The 17,727-nt window shown below is 41.6% G+C and overlaps 1 protein-coding gene across 1 annotated transcript in view; it reads right to left on the reverse strand.

Moving 5' to 3' along the window:
• Nucleotides 1-9,782: 9,782 nt before the first annotated feature.
• Nucleotides 9,783-17,727, reverse strand: part of LOC119661674 (clavesin-2-like) — an 84,914-nt gene continuing 76,969 nt past the window's right edge. The window contains exons 3-4 of the mRNA XM_038071111.1: nucleotides 10,680-11,318; nucleotides 9,783-10,586 (exon numbers count right to left, since the gene is read on the reverse strand). Of these exons, the coding sequence (XP_037927039.1) occupies nucleotides 10,188-10,586; nucleotides 10,680-11,282 (1,002 nt within the window). The 5' untranslated portion in view covers nucleotides 11,283-11,318 and the 3' untranslated portion in view covers nucleotides 9,783-10,187. The remainder of the gene's footprint in view (nucleotides 10,587-10,679; nucleotides 11,319-17,727) is intronic.

A 17,727-nucleotide genomic window follows, 5' to 3' on the forward strand; every position in this document is an offset into this window, starting at 1 on the left:
TGCGCAAATAGGATCCATGTCAGCGCTCCCCTGTATCTGCTTAAAGCTGCTGATAAATTCCAGGCCAACTTCCACAAGAAAAAAGATATGATTGGCGGCGTCCATCATCCCACTGAAAAACACAGTCAGGGATCCTACATTCCCAATATTATGCGGGTAACACGGAACGCTTCCATTCCTGCTTAGAGGCGGAGTGGAGAAATAATCTATCTGACCAGCGAAGGACCTAAATTGTTGAAACGCAATCTATTTACCTCCCAGGTGTATTTTATCGTTCTTCACGAACATCCACCTTCCTTGTGTCTCTTCCTTTGCACTTATAAATCATTTTTTGTTACTTGGCAAGGAGTCACTCCTTCGACCGTCACTATCGGTTCTGAGGCACACCCCGCAGCTACCTATCCTTGTACTGGCACAAGGCGAGTGCGACCTCCTCGACAAGAGCATGAACCCAAATCTGCGCGCCATAAAACAAAACGGACTGCGTTGCATTCATAAAAAGACGTCTCTTACTACAGCCAGAACCACCAACGTTTGTCATCAACCGATTTAAGGCCGAAACATCAGCTATAGGTTTGTCCGCTGCTACTTTGATTTACTCGAAAAATGTCATCTTCATGTCAAGCATCAATCCAAGGTACATAACCGTTGGTTTTCACCAATCTTGCCGACCGATACGGGAGGCAGAATCGATATTTTCTTTTTAGTCAAGATGACCACTTCAGTTTTTCCAACGCAAGGCTGAAATCAGAGCCCGTCATCGGTCCGCTTAACCATGACATCAATACGCCAAGTCTGCTTTGTGCCTATTAAACAATATGCCCAAACTTTTCTTGCATGGGAGCAATAGGTCGCGCCGATGGTCGAATACCAGCTTGTGTACCTTTGCAGGTGTACTCTCGGTTCATGGCGCCTTCTTATTTTTTATAGAGTGACTGCCTCTTCCAGGTAAATCGTGGTAAAAAGCGCGCATCCTCGGTGCCTTCCACGCTGTTGTCATCAACCGCAACGGGTCTATCTGTTCAGCATTAATTGAATAAGGCTTTGGCTGAACCTAGAAGAAACTTTGCGCCATTGTGCCGATCGCATAGTCATGAACATGGCCGAGAAAAGTGATTTTTACGTACAGTGAAATTGTTTTAAAATGTAGCCGGGGACCTCTAGTTTATACTTAATTAAAAAAGCCTATTTCAGCTTACAACTGTTCCGCTCGAAACGTCTTATCGTAGTGTCAAAGCTCCTACTGTACAAGACAATAACTTTACCAGTCCTTATGTATTGATCGGAGAGCGGGTTCTTAGCATGAAAAATTGCGAACGATTGGCCGTGTTCTAGAGAAGAATCCTCCGAAGAATTTTAAGCTCCCTACATGAGGATGGACGGTTTCGTAGCATACATAAGGACGAAATGTATCAGCGATACCATTACCATCAGGTTGTGGATAAAATCCGTCTCAATAGGTTGCGATGGGCGGGTCACTTAATCTGTATGGATGAAGATGATCAAGTCCGGGAAGTCTGTAAGGGCAATACCTATGGTAGAAGAAGAAGACGAAGCAGGCCCTGCCTGAGATAAAACCCATTGCGTACCATTTAAAGCCCTGAAACGATCACATCGGTGCAACTGAAAGTGAAAATCGAAGTTTCCTATTTGCCCTCTTCCTTAAAAGATTACACATTTCCATTACTTCAATATGAATCGCACCGTAATACTTTGAAATACTTTGGTCGTCTATAAATCACAAAAATGCTGAAAATCCTTAGTGTTTAGAAAAAGGTATTGTTTAAAAGTGTTTTGCGTTTTATTCATTCATTCATTTATTTGTATAAATAATTTTTAGCGGGAAGACAAAAATGTTTACAGTTTTACTTCGATGAGAAAAGTGGAGAGAGAGGATGGTCCATCGCTGCTCCGGAAATTTATTTGTAGAGAGGAAAGGACTCCTGCCTCACCGAGGGTTTTCTGGTACACCGGGATTACTCTCTGTGAGCATACCTTCAAGTAGAATTCCTGGCGGTTGGCCCCTTGTGGGAGTTTTATGATATTGGTAGTTATGCTCATATCGCAGGCAGAGATTGTTGTGAACTCAAGTCTGGAGTTGTGCTCTACAACTCGGGCGCCGTACCCCTTACTTGCGGTAGAGGTTTTAAATAGAATGATGAGCCTACACTCAGTATAAACGAATCCCGCTGTACTAGTCGGGGCAGTATTTGTAGTCTCTAAATCAATTCGTGTTCGAAAAGGACCTTCATATAGAATTGTAGAAAAGACTCGTTCACTCATGCATGTAAACGAAAGTTATTTTCACAGTGGGTCTTTCTCTCCCCATCTCGACTGAGTTTTCCTGTGCCTTAACCTAGCCCAGTGCACACTCGGGGCAATGCTTTGCATCGAAAGGTGCCAGGGTCTTGTCATCTTTTATCTCTCGGTTTTGTTGAGTCTATCGATGACTTCTCTACTCATTATTCGCTTCTTAGGCCTAACCTGATAGTTTCTTTTTGAAACCACTTTGCCATTCTTTGGGTTAGGAAATTGACCGCAACAATAATGAACGGGGAGAGATTAGCCATTTCCCATTGCATGTAACTCGTTGTTGTACCTGATGCATCATTCATCTTCCGAGAGAAATGCTCCCAATGTTCTGCGAAGGAAATTGTTTTCAAAGGCATTCAGTGTTTTCATTGCTGCCGAAAATAAGGTCCACGCTTATATATAACATTTCACAGGTCTGATGTCCATTTTATAGATGTGCAACTCTTCCCGCTCATACATACATTTTCACTTTAGAATGGAGAAAACTGCGTAATATTTATGGGCCAGCTAAATGCTCGTTTTTATTTCATTTCCTCAATTTCATTTGGGTTCTTTGAAAGCTCATTTCCTATAAATGTAAAATTATTAACATTTTCAAAATTGTATTCACCAATACTAATATTCTGTCTAGGTGGCGTTCTTTCTGGTTTGCATCATAACCTTATATATATATGCCATTCACCCCTTTGTGGGGTATAGCGCGTCAACCACATCTACGAACCATCATTCCCATACCAACCATACCTGAAACACCCTTCAAACAACTTCATGAGATGCTCGCACTCTTCTTCTACTGTTCTGCGCCAAGTGCCCTTCGGGCGACCCACTCAATGACCATTTTGGGAGAGTGAATTCCAATTCATGGGGTAGTCCGCAATACAATTGTCACCACTCCTTATCCAGTGTCACTTCCGTCTTCCGATCATATCGCGTACGAGTAACAGACCAGTGCGCGATCAAGTTTTTCGCACGAGATAGTGTCAGGCCAGCGTACTCCGATGATACGACGCAGACAGATATTGGGGAAAGCTTGTAGCTTTTGAAAAACAGTGCAGGTCACTTTCCATGTGCAACTCCCATATATCAGCACAGAAAGAACGCTCTCAACAGAACAGTCTCAACTTTATAGTGGTGCTGAGATAACTGTCTTTCCACATTTTAGGCAAAACAGTTAATGCGTGGGCCAACATCCAGTTCAGCGTCACTGTCGACAGAAACCACGCTTCCTAGATATACAAATGAATCGATGCTTTCAATGCTCTGCCTATTAATGCAAACAGGCAAAGTGCGATGACGCATCAGACTGGCACCTTGGTTTTGATGGTGTTTATCTTCAGTGCAACTCTACTTGCTTCTCTTTCCAAATCCAAAGCCATTTGACCAAGGTCTATGACCCGGTGAGAAGGCAAAGAGATGTCATCAGGCATTAATATCAATCAATCATCAACAAATCGTTTTTAACCCTTATCAGAAGTGAAATTAATAATAATAATGGTATTAAGAAAGGTTGCACTGCGTTCGGGATTCATATCCTCCCATGAGCACCTTGGACTGTTCCATTCCTGGTAAGCTCCCCCAGAATAGTTCCCTTTACCGTCCCTCTTCATTCCTTAATAGTAAGCATCTTTCTTGGCTAGCTTATCAACTGCCCCATTGCCTTCTAACTCAATATGGCCGGGAACCCTGAGTATCCAAATCTTACTGCACGAATGACAGATATTCAATTTATTAAGCCATTTCCATAACAATTTAGAGTTTACCGGATCGGACCTAAATGATTTAATAGTCACCTGAATGTTAATCAGAATAGCGATATTCTGCCCTTATTGTTCGTTTGGAGGTTAAAGGAGACACTTATCTAAGGAGTATATTTCCAGCTAGAATATACTAGTGTGCTTACCTTATTGGTTCAAAGTACGGTTGCCCTGAACCATTGAACCAGGATCCGTCAGTGTACCGGATAATCACTTGCAGGGTTAAGTCTGAAGTCAATGCCACACTCTCGAAATGAATACAGAGTGTCGTTAACGCCCCACGTTTTTTCCCATTCAACAATTTCCAGGACTTTTTCTTGTTCAACCCCACTATTTATTTCTAGACGAAGACAACTCGCCAACGCGAGAATTTAGAAACTTCCTAAAAGTGAACTTCAAAGTCCGACTTATATTGCTTACAGTAAGCTCCTTGATGGCAGTTTGACGTTGGCTTTAGTTAATACACCGCATCTTAAAGATGTCATGCTAAACCTTAGTAACAATAATTTGGGATAGCACTTAATATCAATATTTCTTGGATTTAGGCTACCTCTCCGCCTCGCTGACAATCCAGGTGCTCTGAAAATGATTCTCATTCCCTGACAGTATATTAAGATAAAGAGGAACACACCCCTAGAAGGGCCTCCAGAAATCCCGTTGAGCACATCCTTATTTCCCTAGTGATATATACAAGCCAGTCTTTGAAGTTTTCGCAAATCTCTGGCTGTTGTATAATATTGCCATGTATATCCAGCATAGGATTTGCAAGGTGCATGCATCCCCACTTTTCCGGCTGTGGACCTACAGTTATCAAAGCCCTTGTAGCTTTTCGACATATGTTGCATGTTACGGAATAGTTTTTGATCAGCTGGAATTTCCAAGTATTTAACCTCTATTTCTCGTTTAACTTCTATGCCATGCAGTGTAAAGGCTTGCAAGCAATCAAGGTTGCGCTTCCTAATTAATGGCACTATAGTGGTCTTGACTGGATTGATGCACAGCCCCCCTTCCCACACCAGGTACTAGTGCATAATTCTCAATCCAAACAGGATTTTATCACATAGGGTGTCCTCATATTTATCCCTACGGACTAATACAACTAACTCTGAACCTGTATTCCAGTACTTGTTAGCTCTCCTAAGAGTTCGTCAAATACTATGTTCCACATAAGCAGTTATAGTACTCCGCGCTCTGAAAAACCTTGGGTCGTGTTCATGACGATAGAATTGGTACTCGTCGTTATTTCTATTTGCCTGCTATCTAACATCACACCCATCCAGAAGGTCAGAGTGTCCTCGGCTCACTTGCGGATTAAAGCAGGGCTATTTCCTTGGTTTCTATAACATCTGGTAATATATCCGTCAGTTAGTACAAAGCTGTTTTAATTGATCGTCCTGCCCCTGTCGACATGGATGGAAAGGAAAATTAGTGAAGTACATGTAGGGACATTAGACGTGGTCGAAAGTATAAAGATTTATAAAACCCGAAAAAGTGTACTTCTTAAGGGGACCAATGCAACGGATATCCCTGAAATATGCGTGTTGGCAATAGATAAAATAAGAATGAAAAAATAAAAATGAAATATATAAACACGGCCTTCATTGAATTTCTGCTATCAACCATCAATTCCACCTGATAATCCCTAAAAATGTATATCAAGTCGAAGGAAACCGGATACAGTCACCGAAGGTGGAAAGCCACCAAAATGCTTTGGCAAGACCTAGCCAAACATTTACAATAAATGTGTGGCGAACAACTTCAGACAAACATGTAAGGGGGTCATCCCGTGTGTCGGGTTGGAGAAATCGATTTTTTTTGCATGAATTGTACCTATATATAGTGGAGAATATGTGGGCAAAGGGATTTTCCGATATTCCTAGTCGTTCAGAAATTACAGGGTTAAACAGGTAAGGAGTTTGCAGCCGCGGCTAGAGTACTCGATGAGAAAGAGCATCGAATCTTTTTTTTACCTGGTAGTTTTTTACCTGAGCCTTATAAATTTGAACACAGGTATAAATATAAAAAGATGGAAAACCAATCAATTGTCTAAAATTATTTGCTGTTTGGAATAAAAAGGATAATCTAGTCTAGAGTGAGCACTGAAAGGCTTTCAAGCTATACTCAGTTATGTTTTGTTGTAAGTATTGTGCTGTTTGTGTGTTCAGTGATTTTTTTAAATGGATCGTACGAAGGGAGATCGCTTCAACGTCCAACGTCATGCTCGCACCAAAAAACGAGTATTTCATGGGAATCGATACTTATCAGAGAAGAAAAAGGACTTCCCATCAACATCAGCAAAAAAAAATGTATGCAAGCATGAACATGGATGTTTCAATTACGACAAGTTTTGTATATTGCATATTGGATTTTGCTGGAGTTTTCTCCGGTATTTCTGCAAATTTCTGCAAATAATAAAATTTACGTAGTAGTAAAAAAGGAATGCGTAGGACATGTCGAGTAAAGAATGGGAACGCGGCTTAGAAATGCAAAGAAGAATCACAAAGGAATTGGTGGAAAAGGGGCTGGAAAACTTACTGATAAGGTTATTAACGACTTCACTACATTTTTTGGGCTAGCTATTCGTCGACACGCAAATTCGATACAAGGAATGAAGCAAGAAAATTGGGCAAGTTTCTTCCACAAATGTTCTACAGACGAAATGTTCTACAGACGAAAATCCTCAGCATCAAAATTGTCTAGCAGGCGTTGGTGCAAATGGCTCACAGCGGAAACTAAAGGAGAACTGGATAGTTTCCACCACGAGAAGGCACCTTTGACTGAAGAAGTTCAAACAGTCATCAAACCAATCTACGAAGATTTGTCCAGAGATGATCTCTTAAACAGATGTTTAGGAGCAGAGACCCAGAATAATAATGAGTCGTTAAATACATTGGTCTGCACTTTCACTCCTAAACACCTCCATTCTGGGGCCAAGGTGGTAGAAATAGCCAGTTTTCTGGCTATAATTATTTTCAATGGAGGATTCAATAGCATTCTCAGAATCCTAGTGACAATGGGATGTCAAGTTGATCACATATGTTAGGTTTATGTCGCCCGCCGTTATGAAGCGCGAATTTGGCGGTCCGAACGACGATCGACTAACCTCGCTGAAAGAGCCAGAATTAAAACCAGAGAGCAACAATCGGCCTTACAAGACTTTTTTGAAGAAACGGAGGATGCTCTCTATGGACCAGCTATAGCAGATTAATGGTGAGTTAAAATTTTACTGTTGATAATCACTCTCAAATCTGATTTCCGACAGAATGGGCATATTAGAGCGATGGGTTGAGTACTTTGATGAGCTACTGAACAACCAGAACATCGGCGAGTTGGAGGTCCCGCCAACTGAAGACGACGGACAAATACTGCCACCACCAAGTTTAGGAGAAACAGTCCGTGCAACCCATCGGCTAAAAAATCATAAGTCGCCAGGAGCCGATGGAATTACAGCCGAATTGGTTAAATATGGAGGCGACCAGTTACACCAAGTGGTTCATCGACTTGTGCTCAAGGTATGGGACAGCGAATGAATACCTGACGATTGGCAACGAGGCATTATCTGTCTCATACATAAAAAGGGAGATATCACACAGTGCAGCAATTATAGAGGTATCACGTTGCTGAGTACCATCTAGAAGATATTCTCCACTATCTTGCTAGGCCGGATAGCCCCATACGCCCAGAACATCATTGGCCCATACCAAAGAGACTTCACTCCAGGCAAATCAGCAACAGATCAGATTTTCTCTGTGCGCCAAGCGATGGAAAAACTTTTGGAATATGGACAACAGTTGCAGCATCTATTCATCCACTTTAAAGCCGCCTATGATAGCATAGCCAGGGTAAAACTGTACACGGCCATGAGAGAATTCGGTATCCCGACGAAATTAATAAGGCTGACTAGGCTGATCCTGACCAATGTGCGAGGCCAGATAAAAGCAGCAGGATCACTCGCAAAACCATTCGACATCAACAACGGTCTACGACAAGGGGATGCCCTATCATGCGTCCTCTTTAACCTGGCCCTCGAGAAATTCATCCGTGATGCTGAGGTAAATGTAAGAGGTACGATCCTTTTCAAGTCCACCCAATTATTGGCCTATGCTGACGATGTCGACATCATGGGAAGAACCACCTGAGACGTACAAACTGCGTTCATCCAGATCGAGCAGGCGGCGCGAGATCTTGAGCTGCACATCAATGAAGGCAAGACAAAATATATGGTGGCAACGTCAGCACCGAAGACGAATCAACCAACAACATCAAACCGCACTGGTCAAACACGAAGAAGAATAAGGATAGGAGAATTCAACTTTGAGACCGTTGCCAATTTCTCCTATCTAGGGTCGAAAATCACAACCGATAACTACTACGATGATGAAATCCGCGCACGGTTGTTGTCAGCCAACAGAGCCTATTTCAGCTTACAAAGACTGTTCCGCTAGAAACGTCTCACCATAGGATCAAAGCTCTTACTCTACAAGACTATGATCTTGCCAGTCTTCATGTATTCCTCGGAAACTTGGGTTCTTAGCAAGAAAAATTGCGAACTCTTGGCCGCGTTCGAGAGAAGAATCCTCCGAAGAATTTTTGGCCCCCTACATGAGGATGGATGATTCCGTAGCCTACACAATGACGAACCCTATGAGCGATACCATGACCGTCCGGTTGTGGATAAAATCCGGCTCAATAGGTTACGGTGGGCGAGTCACTTAATCCGAATGGATGAAGATGATGCCACCTGGAAAGTCTATAAGGGCAATATCTATGGTAAAAAAATAAGACGAGGCAGACCCTGCCTAAGATGGAGCGATGGCGTAGGTCAGGACACCAGACAGCTTTTAGGGATGTCGAATTGGTGGACCTCGGCGCAAAACCGGGATGTCTGGAGTTTCTTATTAAGGCAGGCCTAGACCGGATACCGTTTGTTGCGCCGTTGATAATGATGATGTTGATAATCACATTTAAATTTTCAAATGCGTTTTTCTCCTAACTGCATCTTGAAAATCTATCTAACCAAATTCCTTGAAATTTTCACGACTTCTTTAATACAAATTTCTACTGTCCGCAAACTGGGATAATTGTAATCGGAAGGGTCGTTTTTTTTTATTCATAAAAAAGCCATAAAAAAACACCAAAATCAAAAAAATTAAGTTTATTTTCTAATTATCCCAGTTTGCGGACCGTCGAATATTGTCCACATTAGTTTAGTTTTTTTTCCTCATATGAACACACACCTTTTTTTTGGAGATCGGTGCATAAATTGACACGTATTCCGAACACTAGCTACGATATCAAGCTGAAATTTATCACATATACTAGAGATATCAGTAAATATATGATGAAAAAATCACATTTCTATCTTTATCCAGTCCTCCAGAATAATTTTTCAAAAAAGGCAAAAAAAAACGGCCTTCACACGGGATAGCATTCCGACGTAACTAGTCCGGCTCATTGAAAGGACAAAGACAAAAACGGTAGCTCAAGTGCGAATTCAAAATAAGTCAGCTGGGTAGCATGGGAAATGAGGGCCAAATCAGGTGCAGCAACGAGCTGTATGAATCCTATCTAACTACAAAGACTCCACTGTGCTGGCCATCTACCGCCTATGAGCAACTCGAGAATACCCAAAAAAATTAAATATTTACAGAATGAGGCCGCCAAAGAAAAAGAAGAATTCAATCAAAAAGGTACAAAAACCAAACGACGCCACAATTTCTAGAAAACGCCATTTATTTTTTCTTACAATTCTTCAGCAGGAATACAAATTAATTCAAGAAATGAAGGATACGATATTCATTTCACATGCAATAAATAAAGTCCTAATGCATAAATTTACACTGTCATTAAATGTATTTATTTTTAGCATTGATAAAGTTTATATGCACAGTTTCGAGAATGATCATTAAAAGTTTGACTTTTTTCATAAATATCTGGAAATACTGAATTTCAATTGATTCTCTACAAAGTACAAAATGCTCCTAAGCCTATGAGATTATAAAAAGTAGTCGCACAAATCTATTAGACATCTAGGGGAAAAGAGAGTCATTTAAACGTACATCCTAGCTCTAAAACACACTAACAGAATATACTCCTTGATCATCTCCGCTTATGGAGCTGTCACAAGTTATGTTTGACCTCAATCAGAGCTGTTTTCGCAGTCGGCTCAAAATTGGCTTTCAAATTTTCCGACGATCCTTTGACGAAGCCTTTCGGTGGCATTGAGTAAATGGTGGTCTCAGTGATCCTGTAGGACTTCGGCGAATCCATTGTTTGACTGGATTCGAGAAGTGTGTGATACCAGTCGAGAGCATTCAATGCAGGTCCTTCGCCTCCTAGTTCAGTGGGGAGGATGTCCTTGGGAACGCATTCGTGGAGGGTTGAGAGATTACCCCCATGCAGTTTGATTCTGTTGCGTGTTTTTTCCTTGAGGAAGGGTTTTATCACGGCAAGTGCTGCTTCGACGTACCATGGTTGTGCTATGAAGTGTATTGCTTTGAATTGCACTGGAAGGCAATCCTAAAAATGGAAAGAATAATAGTAATGAATTTCTATTGGATAGTTTTCCTCTATTATATGCGTTTTGTTTAATAAATAAAATAGAGGCCCCACCTGCAATCCTTCAATCATAAGCTTCAAAGTCTTCGGAGCTAAATGTGATGATTGTCGTAAAGTGAAATTTGTCCAATCCACAATAACTATGAAACCTTGCGATTGATTCTGTTTGTCCTCCAGCAACTTCTCCAATGATAGGAGAAAAGCTCTGTACACTACTTCCATTGAGAATGCCGTAGGATCCCAGTTCGATGTAAAGAACACAATAACCTTCCTTCCACGTCGATCGCGATCTGCTAGGACACTGGGAAAACCGTCTCTCAGAGCCAACTGTATAGTTTCATCGAAGATGGTCAGTCTTTGGAGTAGCAACCTGTTCCGTTGCAAGTATGAATGGTAGTTTACTATCAACTCGAAGGCCTCATCAATCCGAAACTTGCGAGCGTAAAGAAAACGCATAAGAAATTCATCGTCTACATAACAGGATTTGTCGCGTAGAACAAGATTTGTGCTGGCTCCAATCATATCCTTTATTGTTTCCAAGGCGCGACGTCGATCTCCAGGATCATGACGGTTGATTGACTTTGATTCGGCATCGAGATATGATGAAGTGCCGCTCCTATAGCTGCTGGACATTTGAAATTCGAAGTATTCCGACATGTTGATGTTGTTTGATCATAGAATTCACTTCAGTATCTGGAATGAAAAAAAAAATAAAAATGAGAAAATGGTATGTGCATTCTAACTTGAAGGTAATTATACATAAGCGTTAAATATAAGAAATTATGAAGTAATAGCGCCAACTCGACGCAGGATGCGTGAAAGAGAATGTAATTGTTTGCGATTTAGACGTCGATGCAGACAGGACTACGTAAGTGACCCTAGAACGAATATTGCCATGGCAAAAAAAAATTATGAGCAATCAAAATGAACTTTTTCTCACTTTATGATAAGTTGGCAGGCATAAGACGTCAAGAAGGACGGAGTAGTAATCAGGATCTTAGCTAGGTCTCAACATGAAAAAAGACTCTTCATTGAAGGAAGACGAACAGGTGAAAAAGTACGAGAAAGTCAAATATATTGACTATGATGTCGTGTCTAGAATTTAGCTAAAAAGCAAATATTATGTAAGAACGAAGATACTATTTATACATAGTTCGTATTGAATATAAGTTGAATATACCCAATATTCAATTCGATGGTTCATTTTTTTATGCATGCAGGTGGAAATCTTAAAAAGACGCTGCTACGTTAGGTTGCACTTCTGCCTAATAATTATCAGCGGGACCATCTTCACTTCGCCAACACAATAAAGTCACGCCCAACCTTTCGTCTATTGCAGTTATTGTTACGTTTACCGCTCTCGAATTTGATTCCATTCTCAGCATCTCCTTCGTGAGATTATGGGGTCCGATAACTACGATGAGGGCGTCCTTCTTCAATCGCGAATCTAAGGCAATAGAACCTAACATGCTGCGGGTCCTCGCGCATTCAGAACAGCCTGGAGACTCCTCCAACCCCAAGCGACGCAAATACTTCCTGTGTTCATCGGGTCTCATAAGGAACTGTATTAGGTGGTAAATCAATTGTCCTTGTTTTCGTTCAACCCATCTCGCAATACAGGGAATCATTGTATGGGTCCAGCAGCCTTTTACACAATTATCCTATAGCTGCTACCATCTCCTGTACAGCTCACTCCTATTGACTTTTCGTAAGTTCGTAGTTACATCGGGCGGATTTACCCTCCTTCTCTGATAGAGACAGTGTGCCTCATCCCATAAAAAGTCCAAGAGAATTACCAGATACATATATGCACACCCTCAGCTTAACTGGTCGGTGTGACGAACTAGCCCTTCTCAACTTCACCGTGTTGTCTAGTGCTCCCGCCCAGATATGAGCCGCGTATAGCAGGATGGATTTCAGCACAATATAAGGCGCAATATAAGGCGTTATCCATGCTGGAGGTTGACTATCCACCACTGCGTGCCACTGGACTAGCCTAACTATTTTTCTATTTTTCCAGTTCTCTTGCGCGGGAGGCGGCAGTCAACGCCTCCTCGGTTTCTAATGTCGAGAAGGATGGCCTGGTGGTCACTGTGGATGTAATGTTCGCTCACCCGACAGACTGTCCCCATCGCCAACGAGGTAGTGAGGTAAATTAGCCTCAATCAAGCCTAACCCTCTGCATCGGAAGTATTGAACATATCCAACGTTGTCCAGTACGGTGTCCAACTTCGCGAAGATTTCAAGTACGATTTGGCTCTTGGTGTTCATCACTCACCTTCCCCAGTATGAGGCCCATGCGTTGAAATCCCCAAGAATAATGTTAGGGATGTGGTCTCTGGGGTCTAACCCCAAGCTGTGTACCATATCCTCAGATTGCACTAATGTTGAACTAGGAGGAGCGTAGCAACTGTAGATATGGTCGCTTTTAACTTTTGCCCTGACAAGGCGGGCTCCTGGGAATGCTATTTCCTTCTTGTATCGCTTGCCTTCCGCATGCCCATATCGCCGCGTCTCCAGATGAGTCTTTCTCTCCTGACCGGGTTCACAGAAGGCCGTTACGTTTACATTCCACTATGGATAGGTTTGCGAGGGCAGGTCTAGTACATGCTGCTGCAAAGTGACCTAAATCGAGGTAGCTGCAGCATCTATCATTCCTAAGTCGGCACATGACCCAACCTACGGTTAACTTGTCCGCGGTAATTAATTTAACTACTGATTCCACCTATTGGTCACTTGCTTGGACCAAGGGTTCCACTAATTCCGTCCCTATTAAATTTTGTTGACGAGGTGTCACCTGCATTTCTCGTGTATCTTTGCCAAATGACACTTGGGCGTTTTTCTCCTCTACTACCCTAATATAGGAAAACTTACTATCCTGAATTAGGGCCCTTATATTTTGGTGAATATTCCATTTCCCCTTGATGAACTCACAGAGTTCATTTAATTGTTCTCCCAGTGAAAAAAGCGCTGTTCCAATTTGCTGCCTTCTACGCTCGACTTTTAAAATAGTAGCATTCGTGTTGATCCGAGAATTATCCGCATCCCTGTCCGAGTCCCGGAACGAATCTCAACTGCCGAGAGGAAACATTTCCCTTCCAAGCTTCGAGCTCTTATGAGAAACATCGTTGAGGACTTCATTTCCACTTATATATATCTATTGCAGCATTAGATGCCAAAGTAGCCAAGTTTCCTATTACTAAGTTACGGTCGCTGGATATCAAAGGATGTCCGCTCGCTCACTCCTGGAACCCGCCGGCACTGGATTTCCGAAGCCCTGCACTGTAAAAAAAATTCATTTCTTGATGATGTACTGACATTTTGTCTCTTAGGAAGTAGTTATTTAACGCGAAAGCGACAACATTGACCTACTACAGGGTGCGGCAGCATAACTTCCTTTTTTCAAAGCTCAATAAAAACTATTGTATGCATCAGAAAATATTTATTTAGTTTTTATAATGTAGGTACATGTCTAAAGTTTTTATTTACATTGTTTTGAAGATCAAATCTGTTAGGTGACGTCCCCCATTCTCGATACATTGCGTAAACCGATTTCTGGCGTTTGTCATGACTCTTGTTAGCATAGCAGGTGTTATGTTGGCAATTTCTTCTTGGATGTTGGTCTTCAAATCTTGTAGGATTCTTGGACGGTTCACATAAACACGGGATTTCAAAAAACCCCATAGAAAAAAATCACAAAGGGACAGATCGGGAGAGCGTGCCGGCCATTCCAAATCGCCTCTAATTGAGATAACGCGGTCTGGAAAGTGTTCCCTCAAAACAGCTATCGATGCTCTTGAAGTGTGTGCTGTTGCACCGTCTTGTTGGAACCAAGTGTCCCCCAAATCCCAAATCCCCCATTTTCCTCAAAAAACCAGGGACCAATAATTCCAGCTGTGGAAATTGCACACCACACTGTGACTTTGGGTGAATGCAAAGGCTTTTGATGCGATTCTCGAGGGTTGGTGTCAGCCCAGTAGCGCATGTTTTGTTTGTTAACCGACCCACACAAATGAAAATGGGCTTCATCGCTAAAAAAACCATAGCACCCTCGGGAACGACATCAAGAAGAAGCTCACACGCGTTCATCCGAGAATTGAAGTCACGTTCTGAAAGTTCCTGCACTATCGCCATCTTATAGGGATGAAAATGAAGATCATCACCAAGAATTCTTCTCACAGAACGATCGGATAGTCCAAGGGCAGATGCGTGTTTGCGCGCAGAACGCCGTGGCGATCGCAACATTGACGCTCTCACTGCTTCAATGTTCTCAAGTGATCTAACGGGCCGAGGGACTCCAGTTCTTCCTTTTGTCGCACTTGCAGTTTATCTGAATGTAGTGACCCATGTAACAATTGATTTGCGGTCTGGGACGGGAGCCAACGGGGCTAAATTAAAACGAATCCGAAATGCACGCTGTGTTGCAATAACCGAACATCCGCTTGAAAAGTAAACCTCAACGGCAAAAGCACGCTCCTCACTATTCCAACACATGATGGCGACTGAACCGTGTCGGGACAAAACTTTACAGTATCCCCTCTTGAACGAGACTACTAGCGCTCCGCTATGACATCAACTGACTGAGTGGCGCGCATTTTAAAAAAGGAAGTTATGCTGCCGCACCCTGTATAGTAATGCTAGGGTTTCCACCAAACTTCCCAATGTGGTGATCCCTACTCAAACATTTATTACTGTAGGAGAATCTTAAGGTGGGTTCGCAGTAAATTTTCAATATATAATAATATAATACTACTATTTATTTGAACATATATGTTATTATTATTTATTATTAGATTCCACCATACCATTATTATTATTAGATACCATGGATCACCATAATTATTTCTCAGATTTTTAGGTTGGACAATTTTGGAGAACGGGTCCTTGAAATAATTGACACTTTTCGGACCACCGCAGTCCTCGCTTTTGTAACCAATGTTAAAACTAACACCTGCTTCGGAAAGTACTAATCAGAACCTTTCATCCCCTACATGTTCACAGCTTCAACCTTGTTTTCAACAAAATCTTCAAAAATTAACAAATAGTAGAACCCTTTTAGAAACCTCTTTTAAAAGTAAAGCGATAATGATATGATGATGATACTGATAAAATTTGATTGTATTATTCAATATAGTTGCCTTTGAAGGCGATACAACGGTTGTAGCGGTCATACAATTTTTCGATATAATATTTATAGTACGGTTTTTTTCTTTACCCCCAAAATAGACCTCAGTTTCGGAGATAACCTCTTCATCGGCGTTAAACTACTTTCCAGCGAGCATTTTCTTTTGATCTAAGAACAGAAAAAAACGCTAGAGAGCAGACCTGGAGAATACAGTTGATGCCGAAGTAATTCGGAGCCCAATTTTCGCAAATTTGCCATCGTTTTCTGTGACTTGTGGCATCGATTGTCTTGATGAAACAACACTTTCTTCACTTTGTTTAAATTGGGTCGTTTTGCCGCGATTTCATCCTACAAACGCTATGTAATAGTCGCTGATGATGGTTTTCCCTTCTCAAGATAGCCGATGAATATTATATCATGCGCATCCCAGAATACTGACACCACAGCCTTGCGAACCGACTGTTGCGTCTTTGCATGATGCAGCACGTGCAGTCCACTCAGACGACAATCGTTTTGATTGTGATGTAAGATAATAGAGTCATATTTTGTCAACTTGTTGCTTTTGGTTGATCCAAATATTCATGCACGATATGTCCAGTACGTCTGCTTAATATCTTTAGAGCCTCAGCTAGCTCGAACAGGTCAACCAAAATTATATTCTGGATTGTTTTTGTTTTCGTCGGTAACAGCATCTTTAGGGCGTCCACTGCGTGCATCGTCCTCGGTGTTCATTTCGCCTCGATTAAACTTCCCCCTTCCAAAGTCCGAATAATGTTTATCACACACGAAATTCCTTTTTATCCATTGTCTTCATATTATATATTTCGACTCAGTAAAAGGTGAATTCTATAGTCGCCTTAAGTTAGTATTTAATTTATTGTGTTGAAACGACATGGAGATAGTATTCAGCGATTCCAACGCAAATATTAGAAAAGATCTGCTCCACCGTGGAACTACTGGGAGCCAGTTTCTGTACCATATAAGTAACGAAAAAGGAAGCAGGGTCACAAAATTCGCTTGTAGCAGAAACGTGGTAATCTCTTCGACTTGTTTCCCTCAACGCAGGTATGGGTTTTACCAGATAGATCAACGTTCAATCAGATTGATCACGTCCTTATTGAGAAAACCGGAGCATAGTGCAGGGCCAATCATGGCAACAATCACTATTTGGGCAGAGCAAGATAGTCCGGATAGTTGAGTAGTTAGAGCACAAGGCTGTCATACGGAAGGTCACGATTCAAATCTCACTGGTGGCAGTAGAATTTGTATCGTGATTTGACGTCGGAAACCAGTCCACTCAGCTGTGAATGAAGCCCTGAGTTAAATCAGGATAATAATCTCGGGTAAGCGTAATGCTGACCACATTGCCCCCTATAGGGTACTGTAATCTTGTAGTGTACCGTTACGGCCTTAAATGAAGTGATCTAACACACTTCAAAGCCCTGATCCAATTGGATTGTTGCGCCAACGATTATTATTATTATTATCAAGATATCGATCACCGATAGCAAAGAGTGGGAGAAGGAGACTCATTCTACCTATCAGTTCCAATACTCAATAACTCCAGAACGACGAAATAGCATCGAAAAATGTCGATTTACCCTGATCAAAGAAGTATCGTCAATCAAAGTAACTGACTTGATGTGGATACTTGTTCTGATAGATGAAAATACCAGAATAGGGTATTCGGTACAGCTAGAGATAGTCCTCAGCCATAATACATAGTCCCGTTCGAGATAGTGGGATACTACCGCAAGTTAATGAGTAAATTAGGCTAAAATGGGCAAACTAGAGATTATATCTGAGGGCTTGTGAAGAATAAAAACACATAAAAGCAAAACCAAGATTGAAAACAAAGCCTTAAAAATTCTAAATTGCAACCAGTCACCGGTCTCAGCTGTATGAGTTAAATAAGCTCCAGCATCAACGGGGTTACAGAAATCCAGCAAATTGTTGGTTATACAACATTCAAGTATT

This window comes from Hermetia illucens, chromosome 1 (assembly GCF_905115235.1).
Source record: "Hermetia illucens chromosome 1, iHerIll2.2.curated.20191125, whole genome shotgun sequence".
Lineage (NCBI taxonomy): Eukaryota > Metazoa > Arthropoda > Insecta > Diptera > Stratiomyidae > Hermetia > Hermetia illucens.